General features: G+C 45.9%; 1 protein-coding gene across 1 annotated transcript in view; it reads left to right on the top strand.

Moving 5' to 3' along the window:
• Window positions 1-18,339, top strand: part of Prox1 (prospero homeobox 1) — a 52,875-nt gene that overhangs the window by 19,019 nt on the left and 15,517 nt on the right. Inside the window, exon 6 of the mRNA XM_052737989.1 lies at window positions 4,154-4,348. Coding sequence (XP_052593949.1) covers window positions 4,154-4,348 — 195 coding nt within the window. The remainder of the gene's footprint in view (window positions 1-4,153; window positions 4,349-18,339) is intronic.

Below are 18,339 nucleotides of genomic sequence, written 5' to 3'. Positions count from 1 at the left end.
GCAGCGAAATGAGCCTACCGCAGGAGGTGGGGGAGGGGGTGGGATAGGCAGGTGGAAGAACCTAAGCTATTTTGAGCCAAACAGCACTCCTCAAGAGTAGATACAGATATTAAAAATGTTCCAGGTTCTGTTTATTTGCATGAATGCTGAGGGACTAAGATCTGAAAAAAAGAAATGTCTCATCCCTGCAGGACGCACCTAGTAAACCAGCTGCACAAGTAACTACTTACCCTGTCCAAGCCACAATAAAATACCTGGGTAAATGTTTTACTTTTAAAAGCACTAATATTCAGTTATAGATTCTGCCCATACTTTAGTCACACTAGGAGAAATGGCGGCTAAGGTATGTGCGAGTTTAGTTGAATAATAATTGTCCTCTGTAATGAAAGGAAACAGTAGCATGTGTGACCCACAGCGGAAAGCCACGGAAGGTCGTTTCTCTTTCATTTTTTGGAATGAATTATACATTTTTAACTTTCCTAATTACATCTTTCAATTTGGCTAGTAATAAATGAATTTGTATTCCTTGAGCTTATGAAAGTGATGCTTGGATGACGTGCACAGGAGGCAATTTAAATGAGGTGCTTCAGAACTTTCAGAGGACAGTGACAAGTAGCCTGAGACTTCCCTAAAGTTAGGGTGACTCCAAGTCTGTTGATTCTCTGTTATGTACAAACATAGGCTCATTATGCTGTATCACATCTACATACAGTCATATCTGTTTCTTTTTAAGGCTAAAAGAACTAGATACTGTGCTATGTAAGGATACACAGTGCAAATTTTTATTACAGTTAAGAACTAGATACTGTGCTATGTATGGATACACAGTGCAAATTTTTATTACAGTTAAGATTCAAGAAACCACTTCAGAATTGAGAGATCCCTAGAAATTGGGGAAGGGACCCTAGAATTTCATCAGAAATGCCACTATCTTGAAAAAGACATGCAACACTTGGCTTGGCACATTCATCAAAAAAAAAAAAAAAAGTCCTAACCCTAATAAAATATACTTTTTCAAATTGTTGAGTCATTTCCACTTCAAATAGTTACAATGCATTAGTTTTTGCAATAAAAAACAACCAGGAGAAACAGTTTATGCAAAAACTGTTTAATTTCTCGAGGTAAGTGTTACCTAGATGTCTGTCATAGCCATAGCTGGAGACCAGGTGTTGGATGGAGTCCATCCTTCCTGGAGCTCCTGAAGGTGAGCTGACCGAGTGAGGCACATGACTTCACGTCCCCCTCCAGGCCTGGAGCACTGCCGACCAGCCCCACCTGGCTTCCTCTGTGGAAGGCAATAGATGTGCTCAGTCACCCCAGAGAAGGAGAGTTAGAAGGGAATCACAGGCACTCAGAGATGTGTAGGAATGGTGGAAACAAGAGGCAGATCCTGGGACACCTTAGTTTAACTGCTCCAGTGAGAATCTGAAGTTCTGTGTTCCCTCAGAGAATCCAGCTCCACCCTCCCAAGGACACTTAGGCAAGGGGCTCTGCTCATCCTGTTTTCAGGCCCATTGAGAACAGGTTCATGAATGTGCAAGAGATGCCAGGATGGAAGGGCCTCCCTGGCTTCCCGTTCACTACTGGGTGATTTTAACGTACACACCAATAACTCCTAGACCACTAAATACAACAGATTCGGTGTCATCTCAGCTTTGAGGAGCAGACATTCACAGCCTTTCAAGCCTGCAGTGTTAAATGATGTATCTCGTTCCCTCCACCCCTTGAGTCAACTGCTGCCTAGCCGGATTAAGGTGTCAGGTTGATTTGTTTTATACATCTTTTGACCATGCTCATTGAATATTTAGGAAGTTTCTCCAGCCCATATTGAGGCTGAGATGTCCCGTGGGAAGTATTAATCAAAGTCACAGGGACTCGTACACTCTGGAAACACAGCCTCTTTATTGAAGCGATTAGCTTTTGCAGTAACACATTAGTGCACTACAGAGCTTGCCTTCATAGAACAATTGATCCTTTGCTCATAAAGCACTACGCGGAGCGCGCGGAATTAACTCTTTTAAAGTTGAATACTTTTCCTCCTTCCGCGTGAAGATCTGGAGATCGGGCCGCTTGCATTTTGCTCTTAGCCCGGAACGAAAAACAGAGCACATTTCATTTCCCTTTGGCGGAGGGGAAAGCCTGGCTCTTGGGGCTCTGGGCAACTGCTCATTTTGCCTGTCTCGTTTTTGGAGTCTGTTGTTTCTGCCCATTCTCGCTCTCTGGTATTTCCAGCCTCCAACAATATGCTTTAAATCTCCCTTTCTGTCTCATTCGCACATAATGGCAAGCGTACTTACTTTTTTGTCCACCTCCATTAGGTCATTCATGACCATTCTAGAAAAAAAAAATGCCCCTCTCTTTTTCCCCCTACAGTACTCTTGTCCATATGAGACAATGTCTTGTGACAATGCAGAGGCCTAATCTCCATGTCAAAGCAATTTTCATTCCCCAGTGCACAGCCCGCTATCATTTTGTAATGTTTTGTTTCTTGTTCTAAAAGAATTAAAAAGGAACAGTTAGCCGTCACGGGGGCCTGTAGGCCTTATCTCAGTGTCTGGAAATTTGGACAGTGTATTTTACTGCTCAGATAAAAAGGAAAGAAGTCCAAGTTCAGCAAATCGTAATGGGTTTAAGTTCTATTGAAATCGGCCACCAGAAGATCAGATAACGGGGGTCCTTCAGTTGTCTTTCTAATCGGGTTCCCCGCGAGGCTGAATGGAGACAGAGCAGACGCACAGAGTGAAAATATAATTCTTGGACAGGTTAAGTACATGTTTGAACTCTTGCAAGCAGAAGCGGTTTGCTGATGACTTAATCATTTTCTGGTCAATTATCTGTAAGGGCCCTTGCAACTCCACGGCAATTAGGATGCAAGATGGCCTTTTGGGAGGAACACCAGCCCCCCGCTTCTGTTTCCTTGTGACTTCCATTCTCTATCATAAATTTTCATTCACTTATTATCTTTGCTAGTAGAGAAACAACTTTCTGTAGTAATTACAGCCCATACACACTTTAGCTGTCATCCTGTTGCAGCCTGGATATTCTCAGGGCCACGATTTGATAAGTGTTCCTTGTTGATTTTTGATGGATGTATACCTTTTTCTGGGGGCCCAGGGAAGGGAATGGCCCTGATGACAAAAGGCAGGGGTGTCTTTCAGCCTGCCCGACAGAAAGCGATGGATTTATTGGTTTTGACTTGGCAAGTTAGGACACACCTGTCCTTTTCGTAAGGAAAGCAGTCAATAAGGATGGGACCATTTGCCCATCCAGGAAGACATCTTCATTTCAAAGGTTGTTGGGAAACCTGGGTAAACAGACTTTTAAAGCCCAATCATGCTATAGTAACGTGGCATTAAAAAAAAAAAGTAATAAAGGTCCTGTCTCTGCCATCTGTGACCTGTGTCTTAACCACGCCTCCCAGACAGCACGGCCATCAAGGGAAGGGGCCACGGGCCTTCCAGTGCTGGTTGCAGAGAGCATGGAACAGGTACCAGGGTCTCCCCAGACCACACTGGAAGTAAATACTGTAGGCAAACTCTAAAATGGATGGATTACAGAAAGATGGCCATGGGGTCACATAGCACCAAAACCCATGCAAAACCCAGTCTTACCGTTTTATAGAAAAGCAGGGCACACACTCACACTCTCACACACATACTCACATAATTCACATACACTTATACACACATCCATACTCTCCCTCTCTCTCTCTCTCTCTCTCTCTCTCTCTCTCTCTCTCTCTTTTGCACACACACACACACACACACACACACACACACACACACACACACACACATACTCTTTGGCTCCAGTGTGTTTCCATGCAGTAGACAGATGCATGCGCTCTACTGAAGGTAGAACAGTGGGTTTTTCTTTAAATAAAATAAAAGACGATCCCTCTCAGGAAAATCTGACTTAGAATATGGGTTCTCCACTTGAAGTGTAGAGGGCAGTGGTGTGGTTTCTGTCATTGGTACGCTTTCTAATACTCTGAGAATGTTCATTCCTCTTGCCGCCATTTTGCTGGAACTTAACACCTATCTTCCCAGGTAAATCAGAGAGTGAAACTTAAAAGTGTTTGTGATATTTAAGCAAACTCAACTAACAAAAGAGCAGCAGCATGCTCACCTTTTTCAACATTTAAATTTAACAGTTCAACAGATGCATTACCTCCCAGCTCATCAAGTGGTTCAGCAATTTCCGTGAGTTTTACTATATTCAGATGGAGAAGTATGCACGTCAAGCCATCAATGATGGGGTCACCAGCACAGAAGAGCTGTCCATCACCAGAGACTGTGAGCTGTACCGAGCCCTCAACATGCACTACAACAAAGCAAATGATTTTGAGGTAGGAGCCAGTCTTCAGGCTTTGGTCATCTCCTTTTTCATTATTTATTTTCGTGCTCTTTGGGAAAGATTCTAAATCTGCTTTTGCGATGGTATCTTACTTAAGCGTACACAGTAGTGTGCCAGGCAATTGGGAGAATCACATGGCTCACCCACAGCCATTCTATTCCCATCCCCCATCTCAGCGTACAAGGAAGACCCAGTTGGCCACAGGAAAGGGAACTAAAAAGTCTAAAGTAAAGGGCAAATATAGGATGGTTTCATTTATGTTCTGGGGTACCATCTGAGCTGAAGTGTACATACTGTGTGCAATAGTAACTGCAAAAGTTGCTCCTTAAGAAGTCTAGAAATGGTGGGTGAGTGACTCTGTGATTTCCACCTTACTTATTTCCTTTAGGGGAAGAAGTTGCATGAGAATTTACTAAGTATATTTCAAAAGAGATCCATTTGTGTCTTTTTTGCTTAAAAATTTTTAGTTGCATTTTTATGTATTTGTTTAGTATGTGCACACAAATATGCAGCCTTGGATGTGTGTATGTGTGTGGGGGGTGGTATTCTTGAGCTGTAGAGTGGACATCAAGTTCAGAGGACATCTTGTGGGAGTTGGCTCTCTCTCTCCACCATGTGGATCCCAGGAATCGAACTGGAGTCTTCAGGCATTGTAGCAAGAGTACTGACCCAATGAGCTATCTCACCAACCCTGCTATGGTGTTTATTTGTGTTTGCTTTTGGAAGGGATGAGTAGCTTGTGTGTTACTCTTACATATGAGCACATTCTAGCCGTGTGCAAAGTGATGCAGACAATTCCCAGGAAACTATATCCATGCAACAATGAAAGATGTGTCTCTGTGAGTCAGGTGTTTCTTTATAAGCTGATGTGGAGCCTCGACAAACAGTTTTCATCGACAGGATGACTGCATGAGTCCACAAGAGCAAGTTCTCAATGCTCACAAAGACATTTGCTGAGCCCTGCTGGCCTGGGCAACAATAGCTGGAGGTGGGGGTGTGGTGAGACTTCTGTAGACAACCTTTGGAAGAGGGTAGACCAGACCAGCTGTGACTTGACAAAGCTGGTCATTCCTTACATCTTCTTGGCTAGATGCTGTGCCACTGTGAGGGTGGGAATTTAGGGACCTTATACTAGTATTCTTGTTTTCTTCCTATAGATAAGTACCCAGGGATGCCCAGAAACATCTTTATGTCAAGGGAAAGAGGAACTGCTATGGCCTGGCTTTGTCTGGGAGGAGACCTGAGCCCCTTGTAGTATTCTCACTGCTTGTTCATTCCTTCATTCCTTCCCCGATCTGCTCCCCATTGTTTTGGGCAATGCAGATAAGTTATGAGCTTGTAAAGAACGGAGCATGCAAGCTTCACAAAGGAGAAGTCCAAGTTTTTTCTTGAAAGTGTGAATGGTTATCTTGCAAGCTGCCAATTGCATCTCTGTTGTCCCAGACCAGTATGTTGCTTGCCACACATGTTGTAAATGAAGTTTTTCTTCTGCTGAATACATTAAAATAGGGATTCTTGGAATTCAAATTCACTATCTTTTTATTTGCTTATTTATTGTGTGAGAGAGATGTGGAGAATATGGAGAGATGAGAGGGTAACTCGTGGGAGTCTTGTCTTCTTTCAGCATGTGAATCCCAGAGACAGAACTCAGGTCATCCAGCTGGGCAGCAAGTGACCTTATCCACTGAGCCATCCCACCCCCCCTCAATGTTAAAACCTATGTTTTCAAAATCTCCATTGTCATTGCACTAGTTGATTGTGTGGACAGAATACAAGCAAATGTTGCCTTCCAGGCTGGGCGGTGGTGGCTCATGCCTGTAATCCCAGCACTCGGGAGGCAGAGACAGGTGAATCTCTATGAGTTCGAGGCCTGCCTGGCCTAAAGCAAGTGCCAGGACAGCCAGAGCTGTTACACAGAGAAACCCTGTCTTGAAAAAAAATAAAGAAGTTGTCTTCCAAAGCTAGAGTCATGACAGTGGCTAGATATTTGAAGAAATCTTGTGTAAGAACTTAACTTCTTGTTCCTTCTCTTCCAAGACCGCACCAGGAGCTACTGCTGTGCACTAGTGATTAATCACATTCTATTATAACAAATACTCATTGGGCAGGTGCCTCAGTCTTCATGAAAAGACAACCCAGTGTTCATGAGACAATTTCTGAACTTGTGCCAGAGGAGACAGGTCCTTCAAATGCACACTGGGATCTTCAGGGCACTTAAACCTACCTGCTGAAATGTAATCCCCCATTCCCAGCACAAGGAGCAGAGTGACACAAGCCGGGGACACTGGCATCAAGAGGTACCCGGCAAGCTGCTCCATTTAGCATCACCCAAAGCCTCCTTCCTATGATTACCATCTGATAGCTCTTTCTCTGTGAATCATATCCACCTCCAGCCAGGCCACCTCGCCTTTATCTGCACAGTCTATTTTAAGAATGCTTCACTGCAAGGAGAGTGGGGCCTAGGCAGGAATCCTGTCACTTCTCATGTGACTTTGGGCAAGTTATTGGACTATTCTGAGGCTGGTTCCTCCTTCACTTATAAACAAAACCAAAAAAAACAAGAAACAAAACATGGGTTCTTTCCAGAAATGTGGAGAAGCAAGACTCGGCAACATGGACTCTGCCCTGTCTACTCTATACACAAACTCATGTATACACACACACACACACACACACACACACACACACACACACCACTAAATAGTTTTAACACAGCCTCTAAGTCTGGCACATTGACTTACAACGCTTCAGATAAGGGGTCCCTCCTTTTCTGTGCCTTTGAGCATGGAGGTCACTGCTTAAGTGAGATGCTTAAAAAGCCACTGTTCTTATCTCTGTAACTTTGCCAGTGTGGGCTGTGGCTGCGAGCCAAAAGTAGCCCCGGCACCTCTTGCCGAATGCCTGAGATGATAGTGTACACAGCTTCACTCTTGCATTGAAGTTTCTCTTCTTAACATCAACTAAAATAACCCAGCAGCTTCAGTGTAAGCTAGAGGGGAGGATGGAAACATAGACCCTTGGTCTCTTTCCAGAATTTTAAACAGAGATGCAACATAGAAGAGAGATGAGTGTTATGACTCTATGATGCTCAGAGATCCAGTCAGTACAAAGGAGTAGGCTATCCCTCTATTAGTTGCTCAAACCATCCAATGTCTTATGGGTTACATTTTGAAATTTCTCCTAAGCATGGGAAGATGGCTCAGTTGTTAAAATGTTTGCCAGACAAGCACAGGGACCTGAGTTCTAATCCCCAGCTCCCATGTCAAAGCTGGGGCGGGTGGGGGGAGTGGGAGACGGACAGCTCTCTGGAGCTTAGTGCAGTGAGAGACCTTGTCTTAAAAATAAAATGGAGACTGATAGAACAAGGCATCAGATGCCAACCTCTGACTGCCACATGCACGTGTGCGCATGTCTCCACACAAACACAGGCATAAATATGCACACACACACACACCCCCACACACACACCTTTCTCACCGGTTGTATATAGCAGTAATAAAATAGCACCTGTTGGCTGTTTACTGATGTTCCTTCACGGGGATTCATGGCCTTAACTTCCTACTGGGGGCACTAGCAGTGACAAGTTACAAACAGAACAATGAGATCAAGGCTTGAATGGATTCTAGATTATTCCAAGTGGGTGGAGCCCATACAATGGACAGTGAGCAGGGAGCGGGGATTCTCCCTGACTTTCCCCTTTGGTACTAGGATATTTTCTTCCTTCTTTTCTCTCTCCTGCTGCTGGTTTTTTGGGAGGCTCTTAGTGCCACCCTCCAGCCTGTGTCCTACTGTTACGGTACTCTGTCATTGCTTAGCACCAACCTCCTTCAGTCCCTGACTCTGGCTCTGCAGGTCAGAGAGGTTGCCCATTCCCAGCCTACTGGGAAGTAAGGCAGATGAGGAAGGTCTGTCACTGGGCAGGAGGGAGTGGCTTGCAGGAATCTGCCCTTCCTGGCCTTCAGAATCAGGACCTTCTAAGTGACAGGAGAGCTTACTCTGCCTTTTGTATCAGCTTTCACACTAGCCAGGACTCTTGGCACAGCATCCAAACTCAGGGTGTTGAGAGTTTGAGATGACCCAGGGGAATGTGGAAGAAGACGCTGAAGAGGGAAAGAAACAACGCCACTTTGGGTTTGTACTAACGGGAGGGGAGTCAGCTCCATAGCCTAGGATGTGTCATTTCTACACGTGAGTTTATAAAGGTGTGTGGAAGAAGGTGTGCAATTCCGGCAGCATCTTTCACTCCTGCGTCTCTCGTTTAATGAGATTGGCAACAAGAAATCCATCTTTCCAGGTGTGATGGTGTATATCTCTACGCTTTGTTCTCCCTTTACTTTGAAGGGCTTCCAAAAGAAAATTTTTTATGGGCAGGGAAAGGAGGTTTGGCATTGCTTTCCAGTTTTTAAATCATACCCATACTTCTGACTTTCGGGACCAATGAAGTCAGATCTTATTGCTTTTCTGTTTCCCCCTCAACTGTGGGGGAAGGAAGGTAATGATCTCTGTCAGTTTCCAAAGCTACTTTACCAGTCTGTGAAGAATTCAAGCTTGGCGCCTAACCCATATAACTCAGAGGTTAATCTCACTATTTCTAGAGCCCGGAGAGTCAAGGTGTGGCTGTGTTGCCTTGGTCAGCCACCTCTTAAGTGTAACTCAGAGGACAGGATGAGGCAGAGGCTGGGGACGTGGGGTGACATGGGTATAAAGTGAGAAGAAAATGTGGTAACTGGCACCGGCACATGGGGCCCACTTTCTCAGTGGGTACCATGAAGTAATTCCATTGTGGAAAGCAGGGCCCCCTCACAGGCCCCTCAGTGACTAGTTAGTCAACCTGTAGGCGGAGTCCAAGTTCCCAATAAGACTGACTAATCTGTTTTGCCCCTTGCTAAGGGCTCAGGTTGGGGGCTGGAAGACTTAGAAATAAATAGAACCAGGAACTTGATTCATTCACTAGTGGGCTGGTAAATGCCACTTCCTATGGTAGCAACAGGCATGGCATGTCACTGGGTATATCTGTCACAGAGCCTGTGGGCTTGACATTTCTCTAACAACACGTGACAGGCAAGAGGGTGCTTCTGTGGAATTTTTCACGTAATTTCTCACTTTCTTCTCGGACACTGAAAATGAAAGCGTGTCTTCCCCCAGAGACCCTACCACCACCATACCCCTGGGCACATACTGTAGTTATCCTTACCCAACTTGTTCCTGCTTCCAGCCAGACCCTGCCGAATGAGTAAGTTTGGAAGCCTTTCTGTAGAGGAGCAGGAAGACAGGTGGAGTTTGGAAGCACTTCCCTCTGCTCCAAATAGATACTTAAAGATGAACGATGGCTTGGCTAGCTGGCGCACGACTGAAAAGCCTTCGCCGCTGTTGCTGTCTTTTGGCCTCAAAGCCACCAAGCCATTTAAACAGGCTCTACACAACACACTCTTAGTGGGTGGCAAGAAGGAGGAGAGACGCTTTCCATTCCTTCCTGTGCCAGTCTCACTGGTGACAAGCCAAATTGATCTTTTAAGAGACTGAATAAATGATCCCTAAATACACGTACACACATGGCTGACTGGGAAGGTGGTCCCACGGAATGATCACTTGAAATAGGAGAGGGGGAGAGAGGGGGAGAGGAGAGGAGGAGACGGTGGACAGCAGGTTGGAAGTGGGGCTGAAGGGCACACCCTCACCCAGCGTAAGGCCCCGTTCCTTTGCTGTTTCTGAGACTCAAAGTGTTCATCAGTATAATGAAGCAAGAGGCCCATTGATTTATGGTCTGTTTGGCAATATTGCGTTTTTTAGCTCCCCATGCCTCTCTTTGTCATTGGGCTACATTCACGCACAGTGAGAGCGACTTTAAAACCCCCTTACTCAACAGCTTTATTAGTGATAGCATCCCGTGACCTTTCTCAAAATTCTTAAAGAAAAAGATAGCGCGTAATGTCGCTCCACTTTGCTCATTGTCCTTTGTTGGGGTGAACAAAGCATTTTCTACAGTGGCTATAGCACGTAATTATACAGCTTTCAATGGCAGTGTCTTGGCACATATCAAAGTTCAGAGGAGCCTTTGGAAAAAAAAAAAGATGTTTTGTGGCGGCCTAGGGAGGGTCTCATCTTTCCTTCAGAAAATAGTTCAAGGCTCTTCTGTCTAGCTTCCCTACTTAGAGCTTTTTCCCCTCCTGCTTCATAAAGTTTAAAGGGGGTTCAGTGGAGTTCTGTGATCTGTTTCCTTTGAAAGATTGTGCCTCGGCGCACAGAGGCCCTTTGACTTCAAGAGTTCGTGGATCCGTGTCTTTAGGTATCATGTGTCTGACCTTATCAGTTACTCCATTTAATGTAGGAGAAAAACTCTCAACTCTTTGTGTTTGTCTGTTTTGCCTCTGTGAAATGATTTGGTGAAAAGACCATCCTTTTTAACACACCACCCAGAGCCCATTTCTGACTGTAACCTACCCTGTGGCTCTTTCTCTCTTTAAAAAAAAAAAATTGTCCTTGTGTTTTGTGTATGGATGAGTTCACAGTGAGAATAGAATTATACAAGGGCGGACGCACACACAAAAAAATCTTTTGCTTTTCTCCTGCTCACCCCTCCCCATGATCTGTTGGCTCCCTGGAGGCTGTACCCCAACAGGCAATGCGTTTAGCCAGCACAGAGGTGGTGGCTGGGGTGCTGGGGCAGTGGTGGGCTTTCTCTTGCTCTGGCCTACCCCTAAGGCCTTCATAATTAATTGTCCTTGGACGATGAGCGGAGTCTGAGGACAGTGTGGAGGGGGTGGCTATTGTCTGATGGGCAGGTCTCTTGGCCTCTCCTCTTTCTCCAGCCCACAAAGGGTTATCAGTAGGACGGAGATCGCAAGTTCCCTTCTGAGAGCCGCTGGTGGTAGCTGCAGTGTTTGGTGAGATGGAGCTATTGTGTGCCGTCTGTCCTGGATTGAATGTCTGGAGAAGTTCTAACACCACATTGAAAGCCAGCCTGAGTATGTGGCCTGGATTAAACAGACTCACATAGCAAGCCCAGAGCTTGCTGGGACTTGCCCTCCCCTTTCACCTGGATGACAACTTAAAATCCAATTTTCTCACCGTCCCCCACAGTGTAGTATTTAGTTTTAACAACTTGCTTCCTCGTCAGTCTCCGGGCAGAATGTCTAACCATCATCTGCTGGTGTCTCTTCCATCCACCCATATGAGTTGGCAACACTCTTTCCCAAACAGCCTTTTTGGGTGAAGCATCGGAGTTTAACTCTTGAAAGTAGATTATTCTAGTTTTAAAATACGGTTTCACCCTCCAAGATTGCCTTAAGCCAATCTCCAGGGCTGTTTGGTAACATGACATAAAACAAATACAATCTGTTCCCCAGCCCCCTCCCACTTTTGGCTGAAACACAAAGTAAAGATGGAAGGTGGAAGCGCTGTTGGGAAGAAAGGAGAACTGACTTTCTACGGCTGATCATTAGGCTGTTTTTTTTTTTTTTTTTTTTTCTATTAACTAGGGGGAAGCCAAGAAAAACAAATATAACCGTTCTTCCGAAGAGTCGAACTAGCAAATTAGTAAGGTTTAAAATAACGGACACTCCAGAGTGCGTGGCAGCTTCAGGGCTGATGGGAGCCATATTGAAAAGAAATCTGTGTCCCCGAGAGCGATTCTGTTTGGATGGACAGGCCTGCAGGATGGCCGCGGTCGGCTCTGTCTCTGTGGCTCTTTGGGAACGCTTTCGCAGCAGACCTTTTGGTATTTAAGGAGAACCTGAATGTGGGCGTTGACACAAGTGATATAGTCAAACCAAAAAGGGGTCATAAAAAATTAAAGTTCTTCTTATGAATATTTCATGAGAAGCTATGAAAAGGGACAGTGGTGTAGGAGTCCTTTGTGCTCGGAGTTCTTCTTCCGGGCTCCAAGCTATTGTTCTTTCAACCTCTCAAACAGACTTTCACTTTCAAACTGACAAAAGTCACTTAAAAGCCAGACAGCTGTACTAACACACCCACCTTACTGAGAGCAAGAGCGCCGGGGCAGGTGACAGGGCCTGCTGGGAGATCTTGTTTAAAACATGAACAGGGCCGGCCCGCCTGCCGTCCTGTGCTTGGCCACTGCTTTTACCCTCAGTTTCAGGGTATCCCTTTTTTGCTGTGGTGGTGAATTTGTGTTCTGCTCAGGTTCTCCCCCCCAAATATTTCTTGCACGTTTTTCTTTCCCTCGTGCCTTACGTTGCGACCAGAGTGACACACAACAGAAGTTGCAGGTATTAGAGGTTCACCCCCTCAACTCTCTGGCATTCCGTCTACCTCGGCCTGTCTGTATTCAGCCTCTGCCGTTTACTCCGAGCCTCCCTGAAGCCGTTCAGATCTCCCTCGCCTCATTAGTGGTAGCTGGAATTGGGTGAGAACCCAGGCAAAGATGGACACCCACCCCACCTGGGAACTTGAGACAGGGACATGAAGCCCTGTGCCCCAGCCCTCAGGGCCACAGTCATTGCAGCCATGGAAAGTCCTCTCTCTGTGTGTATTCCAGGCCTCCCTCCCCTGTCACCTTGTGTACAGTCTGGTCTGTGACACTGATGGTGATTATGTCATTATTTTGCTCTGGGGGCCTGGCACATCTGCAGAGCCCCAGCACATCTTTGTTGCACTGGCACACGTCCCACACTGCAAACGCTTCATTAGCCCTGCTGCCGGCCTCCTTGCCAGACGCGAGTGCCCAAATCCAGGCTTCTTTCTGCTCCGTTCTTTTGTGTGGCTGATGAACGTGTGTTCATCTTCCTGCTTCTTCCCCATTTTCCTCGACTTCTGAACTCCAGATGGCCCAGTTTTCTTGCCCAGATCACTCCAAAGTCCACAAGGAGAAGCGAGGTGACACTTTACCCCTGAACCCACCCCCAGCCCTCCCCCTCTGCTGCATCTCTGCTCCCCCCATGAAGAGTGACTTTGAATGACTCCCCACCACCAGGACTAACGTTTTCTGTTTGTTTATTTTTTTTTTTCCCAAACTTGCAATTTGAAAAGATCCTAAGGGATCCCTTCCAGTTTGTGATGGCAGGCAAGGTTAGCATGAGGTGTTAGATATCTCTTATTATGGGAAGCCTTTCTCTTCTCAGCCTCTACACATCCCCTTTCCATGTCTCCTGTGCTCCATCCTGCTTCTTGCCACATTTACCAATTATCTGAAAGCTGCCTATCTTGTTAAAGGTTCCCTTTCTATAAGTGGACTCAGACTCTTTGCCCCCCCCCCACCCGGCCCCAGAATTCACTGCCCCTCCTTCTGCAACCAGCTCCCCAACCCCCAAACAATCACCTATTATTAGATGCTTGGAGTGATTAACCCTTGGCTGTTTGGGGAAGGAGCTGATTCTCTTCCCTCTAGAAAGTTAGACCCTATGTGCTTAGCAGAGCTGAGTCTGCGAAGGTGTGCTGGCTGGCTCCTCCTCCAGGAACCACAGTCCATTTCAGAGCTTAATATCTTGGGCTGTGATGACGACTATATAATTGGTATGTTTAATTTCCCCTTAAATTTGAATGAATTGATCTGTGTTCTTGTGTGACAAGCAGCTTTTCCATTGAGATCTAACCGTTTTTTAGCCCCTTAACAGAGCAGCATGTTATAAATGTCTCTATGTGAACCACAGCATCATACAGTTTTAGTTTAAGGTATAGTTAAAGGAGTCGGATTTTTACGGTGCTCACAGTCAAACCGTTACCCTTAGGACAAAGACTTTGGTAAGGATTAAGGAGAACTCCCTCCAAAGAATGAACTGGTTTCCTGAGACATCCCAACACATTCCAAAATTGGGCACAAGAATATGCATGAGCCCTGTTCCGAATATTCATGAACAATCCGGCTGACAAGGTGAAGAGAGAGGAGGTTGGAGGGATCCCTGGACCACCCAGCCCCGTATCAGCCTTAGGCAGAAGCACATCAGGAGGGACTGGTACCCATCATTGATTGACTTTTCAAATGTACCTTCCAGGATTGGATCATTTTAGTTTTATCACTCGAGGGCTTGTTAAAACCTTTTAAAAACTTAACCTCGTTCTCAGGCTATACCACTTCTCAGAATAATTCTCTAAATTTATTACCTGCTGTGAACATAGTCTGCTGTTTTGATGGCTCTGGAAGTGACTCCCTTGAAGCTGTGGAGGGATAGATCTTGGGGACCTGTGGACAGGGTAATAGCCATTTTCTCTATTTCCTTCCTGATTCCATAGACTGTGAGCATTGTTCCCTTGTAGTCTTTACCTCCACAGATTAAGGAGTGATAATCCTTTTTAAAAGTCTAATCACATACAGTCAGTGGGCTGCCCCGATCATTTCAGCTGCCCTGCGCAGTGTGTTTCCGCCTGGTAGTGTATTCCCAGGGGTGGCTTTGGGGACTAAGGCACAAGGCAGAACTCCATGTGTGGGTGACCATGCTGCGGTTTAGACTGTCCCTTGTACACACCCAATGGCACTCTTTTGACTGCTTTACCAGCTTATCCTCAGAAGGTGGATTTCTTAAGCGATATATCTCAGTACCTCTTTTTATTTATTTTCTCATGTTTGGGACCAAACCCAGGGCCTCACACTTGATAGGCATGCACTCCACATTCCTAACCCCTCAGTAGTGTATTGGTTAAAACGATCCCACTGACTGTATGATTAGGCTTTAAAAACGGATTATCAGATTCTTGGCACGTTCTGGTAGATGGAGTTGTGTGCACAGGACATATCCAATAGTAGAAAGAGTGGCCAGGTCCACCCTGCTGCCATGTGTCTAGAGTGTCTGTAAATGAAAACTGTGGTATTTGACTTTGTGGGAAATAGTCTGTAACATTGGCAAAGGTGGAGGGAAAGTGCCGGCTTTTCTGTATTTGGTAATATGTAACAAGTTTATTTATAAGCAGTCATTATTTTATATGCAGGTATCACCTTGAAATCTTAGGAAAATTCTCAGAAGTCCTCCATAGTGATGCTGGACCAGTATTATAGTAGAAGTTCAAGACATACACTCTGGGACCAGTCCAGTCAGGGCTCCCTCCCAGCTCTGCTGCTGGACGGCTTAGAAATGTTGGCAAGGGTCTTGTCCTCTCTGTGCTCACGTTCCTCATCTCTCAGTGGAGAAGCAATAACGAGTGCTTGGAGCTGTGAGAATTCAGTGCACCCATGTGGGATTATTATCACAAAGTGAACCCTGCAGAAGCCCTGTCGTTTACTGGTTTGTGGAGCCAAGGGTCCTAGGGAGAAGCAAAAGTGGAGACAGTGAACAGTTGGGGAGGCGGATAAGACTGAAGGGTAGTGATGTAGTCTAGAACTGGGGAGGTAGAGCAGGCAGAGGCTCTTCCAGTCTAGCTGAACTGGGCTCCAGGTTCAGCTAAAGATCCTGTCTTGTGGGGGGTGCAGTAGGAGAAGCAGGGGATGAGAAGGAATAAAATTCATTATGTAAGTGAAAGAAGCTGTCAGACCTATCTAAGACATGGTAGAGAACAATTGAAGAAGATACCCAACATTGACCTCTGGCCTCTACACACTTGCACACAGACACACATAGACACATATGGAACCTCATCATTCCTGCATCAATAGCCCAATTATTGCATAACTTCCTTCTGTCCCTTAACAGCCAACAAACAGCTCTCATCAGAATTGAGTCAACTGATCAATGCAAAACTAGTTTTCAAAAGAGACAGTGGTTCTTCCTGTCTTGCCCCAATCATGACTGTGAAGGTTCTGCCTGCCACCCTGGGACTGCCTGAGGACTCGGAGAGCTTCTGTTCCAGGAGAAGGGCAGAAAAGCGATGGATGCAGGGGGGGCTGCAGGAAGGAGCGATCAGGCGCTGGCCTTGCTCGCCCGCCCTGGGCTCTGCTAGGCTCACCTGGGAAGGGACATGAGTAGACATAGCTTTGTTCTGACGAGCATCGCCGTGACTCCGGAGCAGAGGACATCCTACATTCTCTCACAGAAGCCCCTAGAGCCCTCGTTGTCATGCTTCAGAGCCGTGAGCTATGAGTGCCGAGGCCCTGGGAATCCAGATGGCATCCGCGTGGGGACACTTCTACCCCCGTGACTCTGCCCAGCCTAATTATCTCAGTGAGTGTCTCCAGGATGCTCATTTTCCTTTGCTCCCAAGGCCGACTTCACAGATCCACATCTCAACAGCACCCTTGGAGATGAGGAAATTCCCTTATTGGAATGATAAAGATTAATTTTTCAAGTTGATAAGCAATTGATAGACTGAATTGGCACAGCCGCCCTTGCTGCTCACTTGGTTGACCTGGCTAGCCATACGATGAGATAGCAGTGGGGGCTTCATCTGGGTTTCTACCATGTGGTTGGATCTGTGTGTACTAGGAAGGGCTGCAGACCTCAACACCTGACCCCACTGCTCTATATCTCCCCTCCTTCAAGGAAGATTGGTCATCAAGACCAGCAGTAGGATTATTTCCATATGTGCGGGTGTGTTGTGGGCAGGCAACAAATCCTCATGGATTTGTGTGTTTCCCATTTCTTAGGGTTGGTATACCCAACTTCTGTTTTACTAGGTCTACCCTACCATTTTCATCTCACATCTACGACTGAAGGTGACTGTTAACACAAGGTGATATATTCACTGAGAACAGGCAAAGGCCAAGAAATGGCCAGATGCTGAAGTGAGTGGAGGAAGACACAAGGCTCTGGTCTCAGGGCCACTGCATCTCCTTTAACACAGAGCCCAAAGACCTGTCGTTTCAGTGTCATCTATGAGATGACCTCTGAGTAGACATCTGGATGTGCCTTGCAGCAAGGCACCCAGCATTATTTCAAGTCCTCTTAGGTGTTGGGAAGAGTCTCCCCAGCCTCTACATGATCCCTGCTTTATCCTAGAAACTCTGCTCTGATTCCCCAAGCCATGTTTCTTGAGAGATTTCAGAGTCATCAGAATCTCACAATGGCTTTTAAGGTACAGGTGGCCCCTCTGTATCTACCTGGGCTGGTTGTCTGTGAAGTTCAGCTCTTCCGCAGGTATTCAAGGTCCCTGATACAAAATGGCATAGTATTTATGTGCACCCTGTACGTACCTTCCTTGTATACGTTAAGTCATCTCTGCATGATGTGGAATTCCTATTACAATCTCACGCTGTGTAGTGGTTCCTAAATTGCACTGTTCAGTAATAATGTTAAGGGAAAAAAAACTATGCAGTATTCAGGGGAGATGTATTTTGTTTTTCCAGATAGCTTTGATCTGAGTTTGGTCAGCTCTGTGGAGATGGAAGGTCAACTCCCCAAGCTCACCTTCAGTTCTGCAGAGGGTAATTGTGAAGTAAAGACCAATGGAATTCCCCAGTTATAAAAACAAAACATGAACACTGGTAGAACAGAGATCTTGTAGTCAAAATCAAGTGATGGAACAGAGGCTGCTAATCTATCCTTCCCCACAAACGACCCAAAGACGATTTGAGGTATCTTAAGTCGTTGTCAGCAGAGCCCACCATGGGTGGTCTCTTGGTCTCTGCCAATTTATACTATGTCAGTGCTTTCTCTGGTATTTACCACGAGCAAGCGGCTGTCCTCATTGCCCTTCTGATCCTAGCACCTTCCTCGGAACTTCGCTCATATTGTTCCAGCCACAGGAACACAGGGCAAGCAGACCAGGTTTAATATTGGCCTAAGCAGGGCTTACTTATGAAGGGAAAGTTGCTGCTGAAAACAATCACGTAATGCATTGTCCAGCAGAACAGGAGGCACTGTGGATTATCTGTGCCCCAGCCTCCCTTCGCACAATATCGGAGCATTTAGGCCATGTTGATTTTGGATAATCTTCTATCCAGGAATGGCACCCAGCTTGGCTCTGTTTGCTTTAACCACCTCAGCTGGTAATTGTCATGAAAGCTAACCTCAAGAACTCTTAGCTTGTCTTGACACCAGGGGCACATATCATAGGCTACCTTGATGTACAGTTTGTTAGCACTGCAGAGCAACTGGTCAGGGCCGAATTTCCCATCTGAATGTGAGGTGTATCAAGAAGCACACAGGTGGGTCTGCTTAG

Source organism: Peromyscus californicus, unplaced genomic scaffold (genome assembly GCF_007827085.1).
Source record: "Peromyscus californicus insignis strain IS unplaced genomic scaffold, ASM782708v3 Scaffold_14__1_contigs__length_90479793_seg_2, whole genome shotgun sequence".
Taxonomy (NCBI): domain Eukaryota; kingdom Metazoa; phylum Chordata; class Mammalia; order Rodentia; family Cricetidae; genus Peromyscus; species Peromyscus californicus.
Note: the sequence above shows the minus strand (reverse complement) of the source record. Positions and strands in the feature narration are given on the sequence as shown.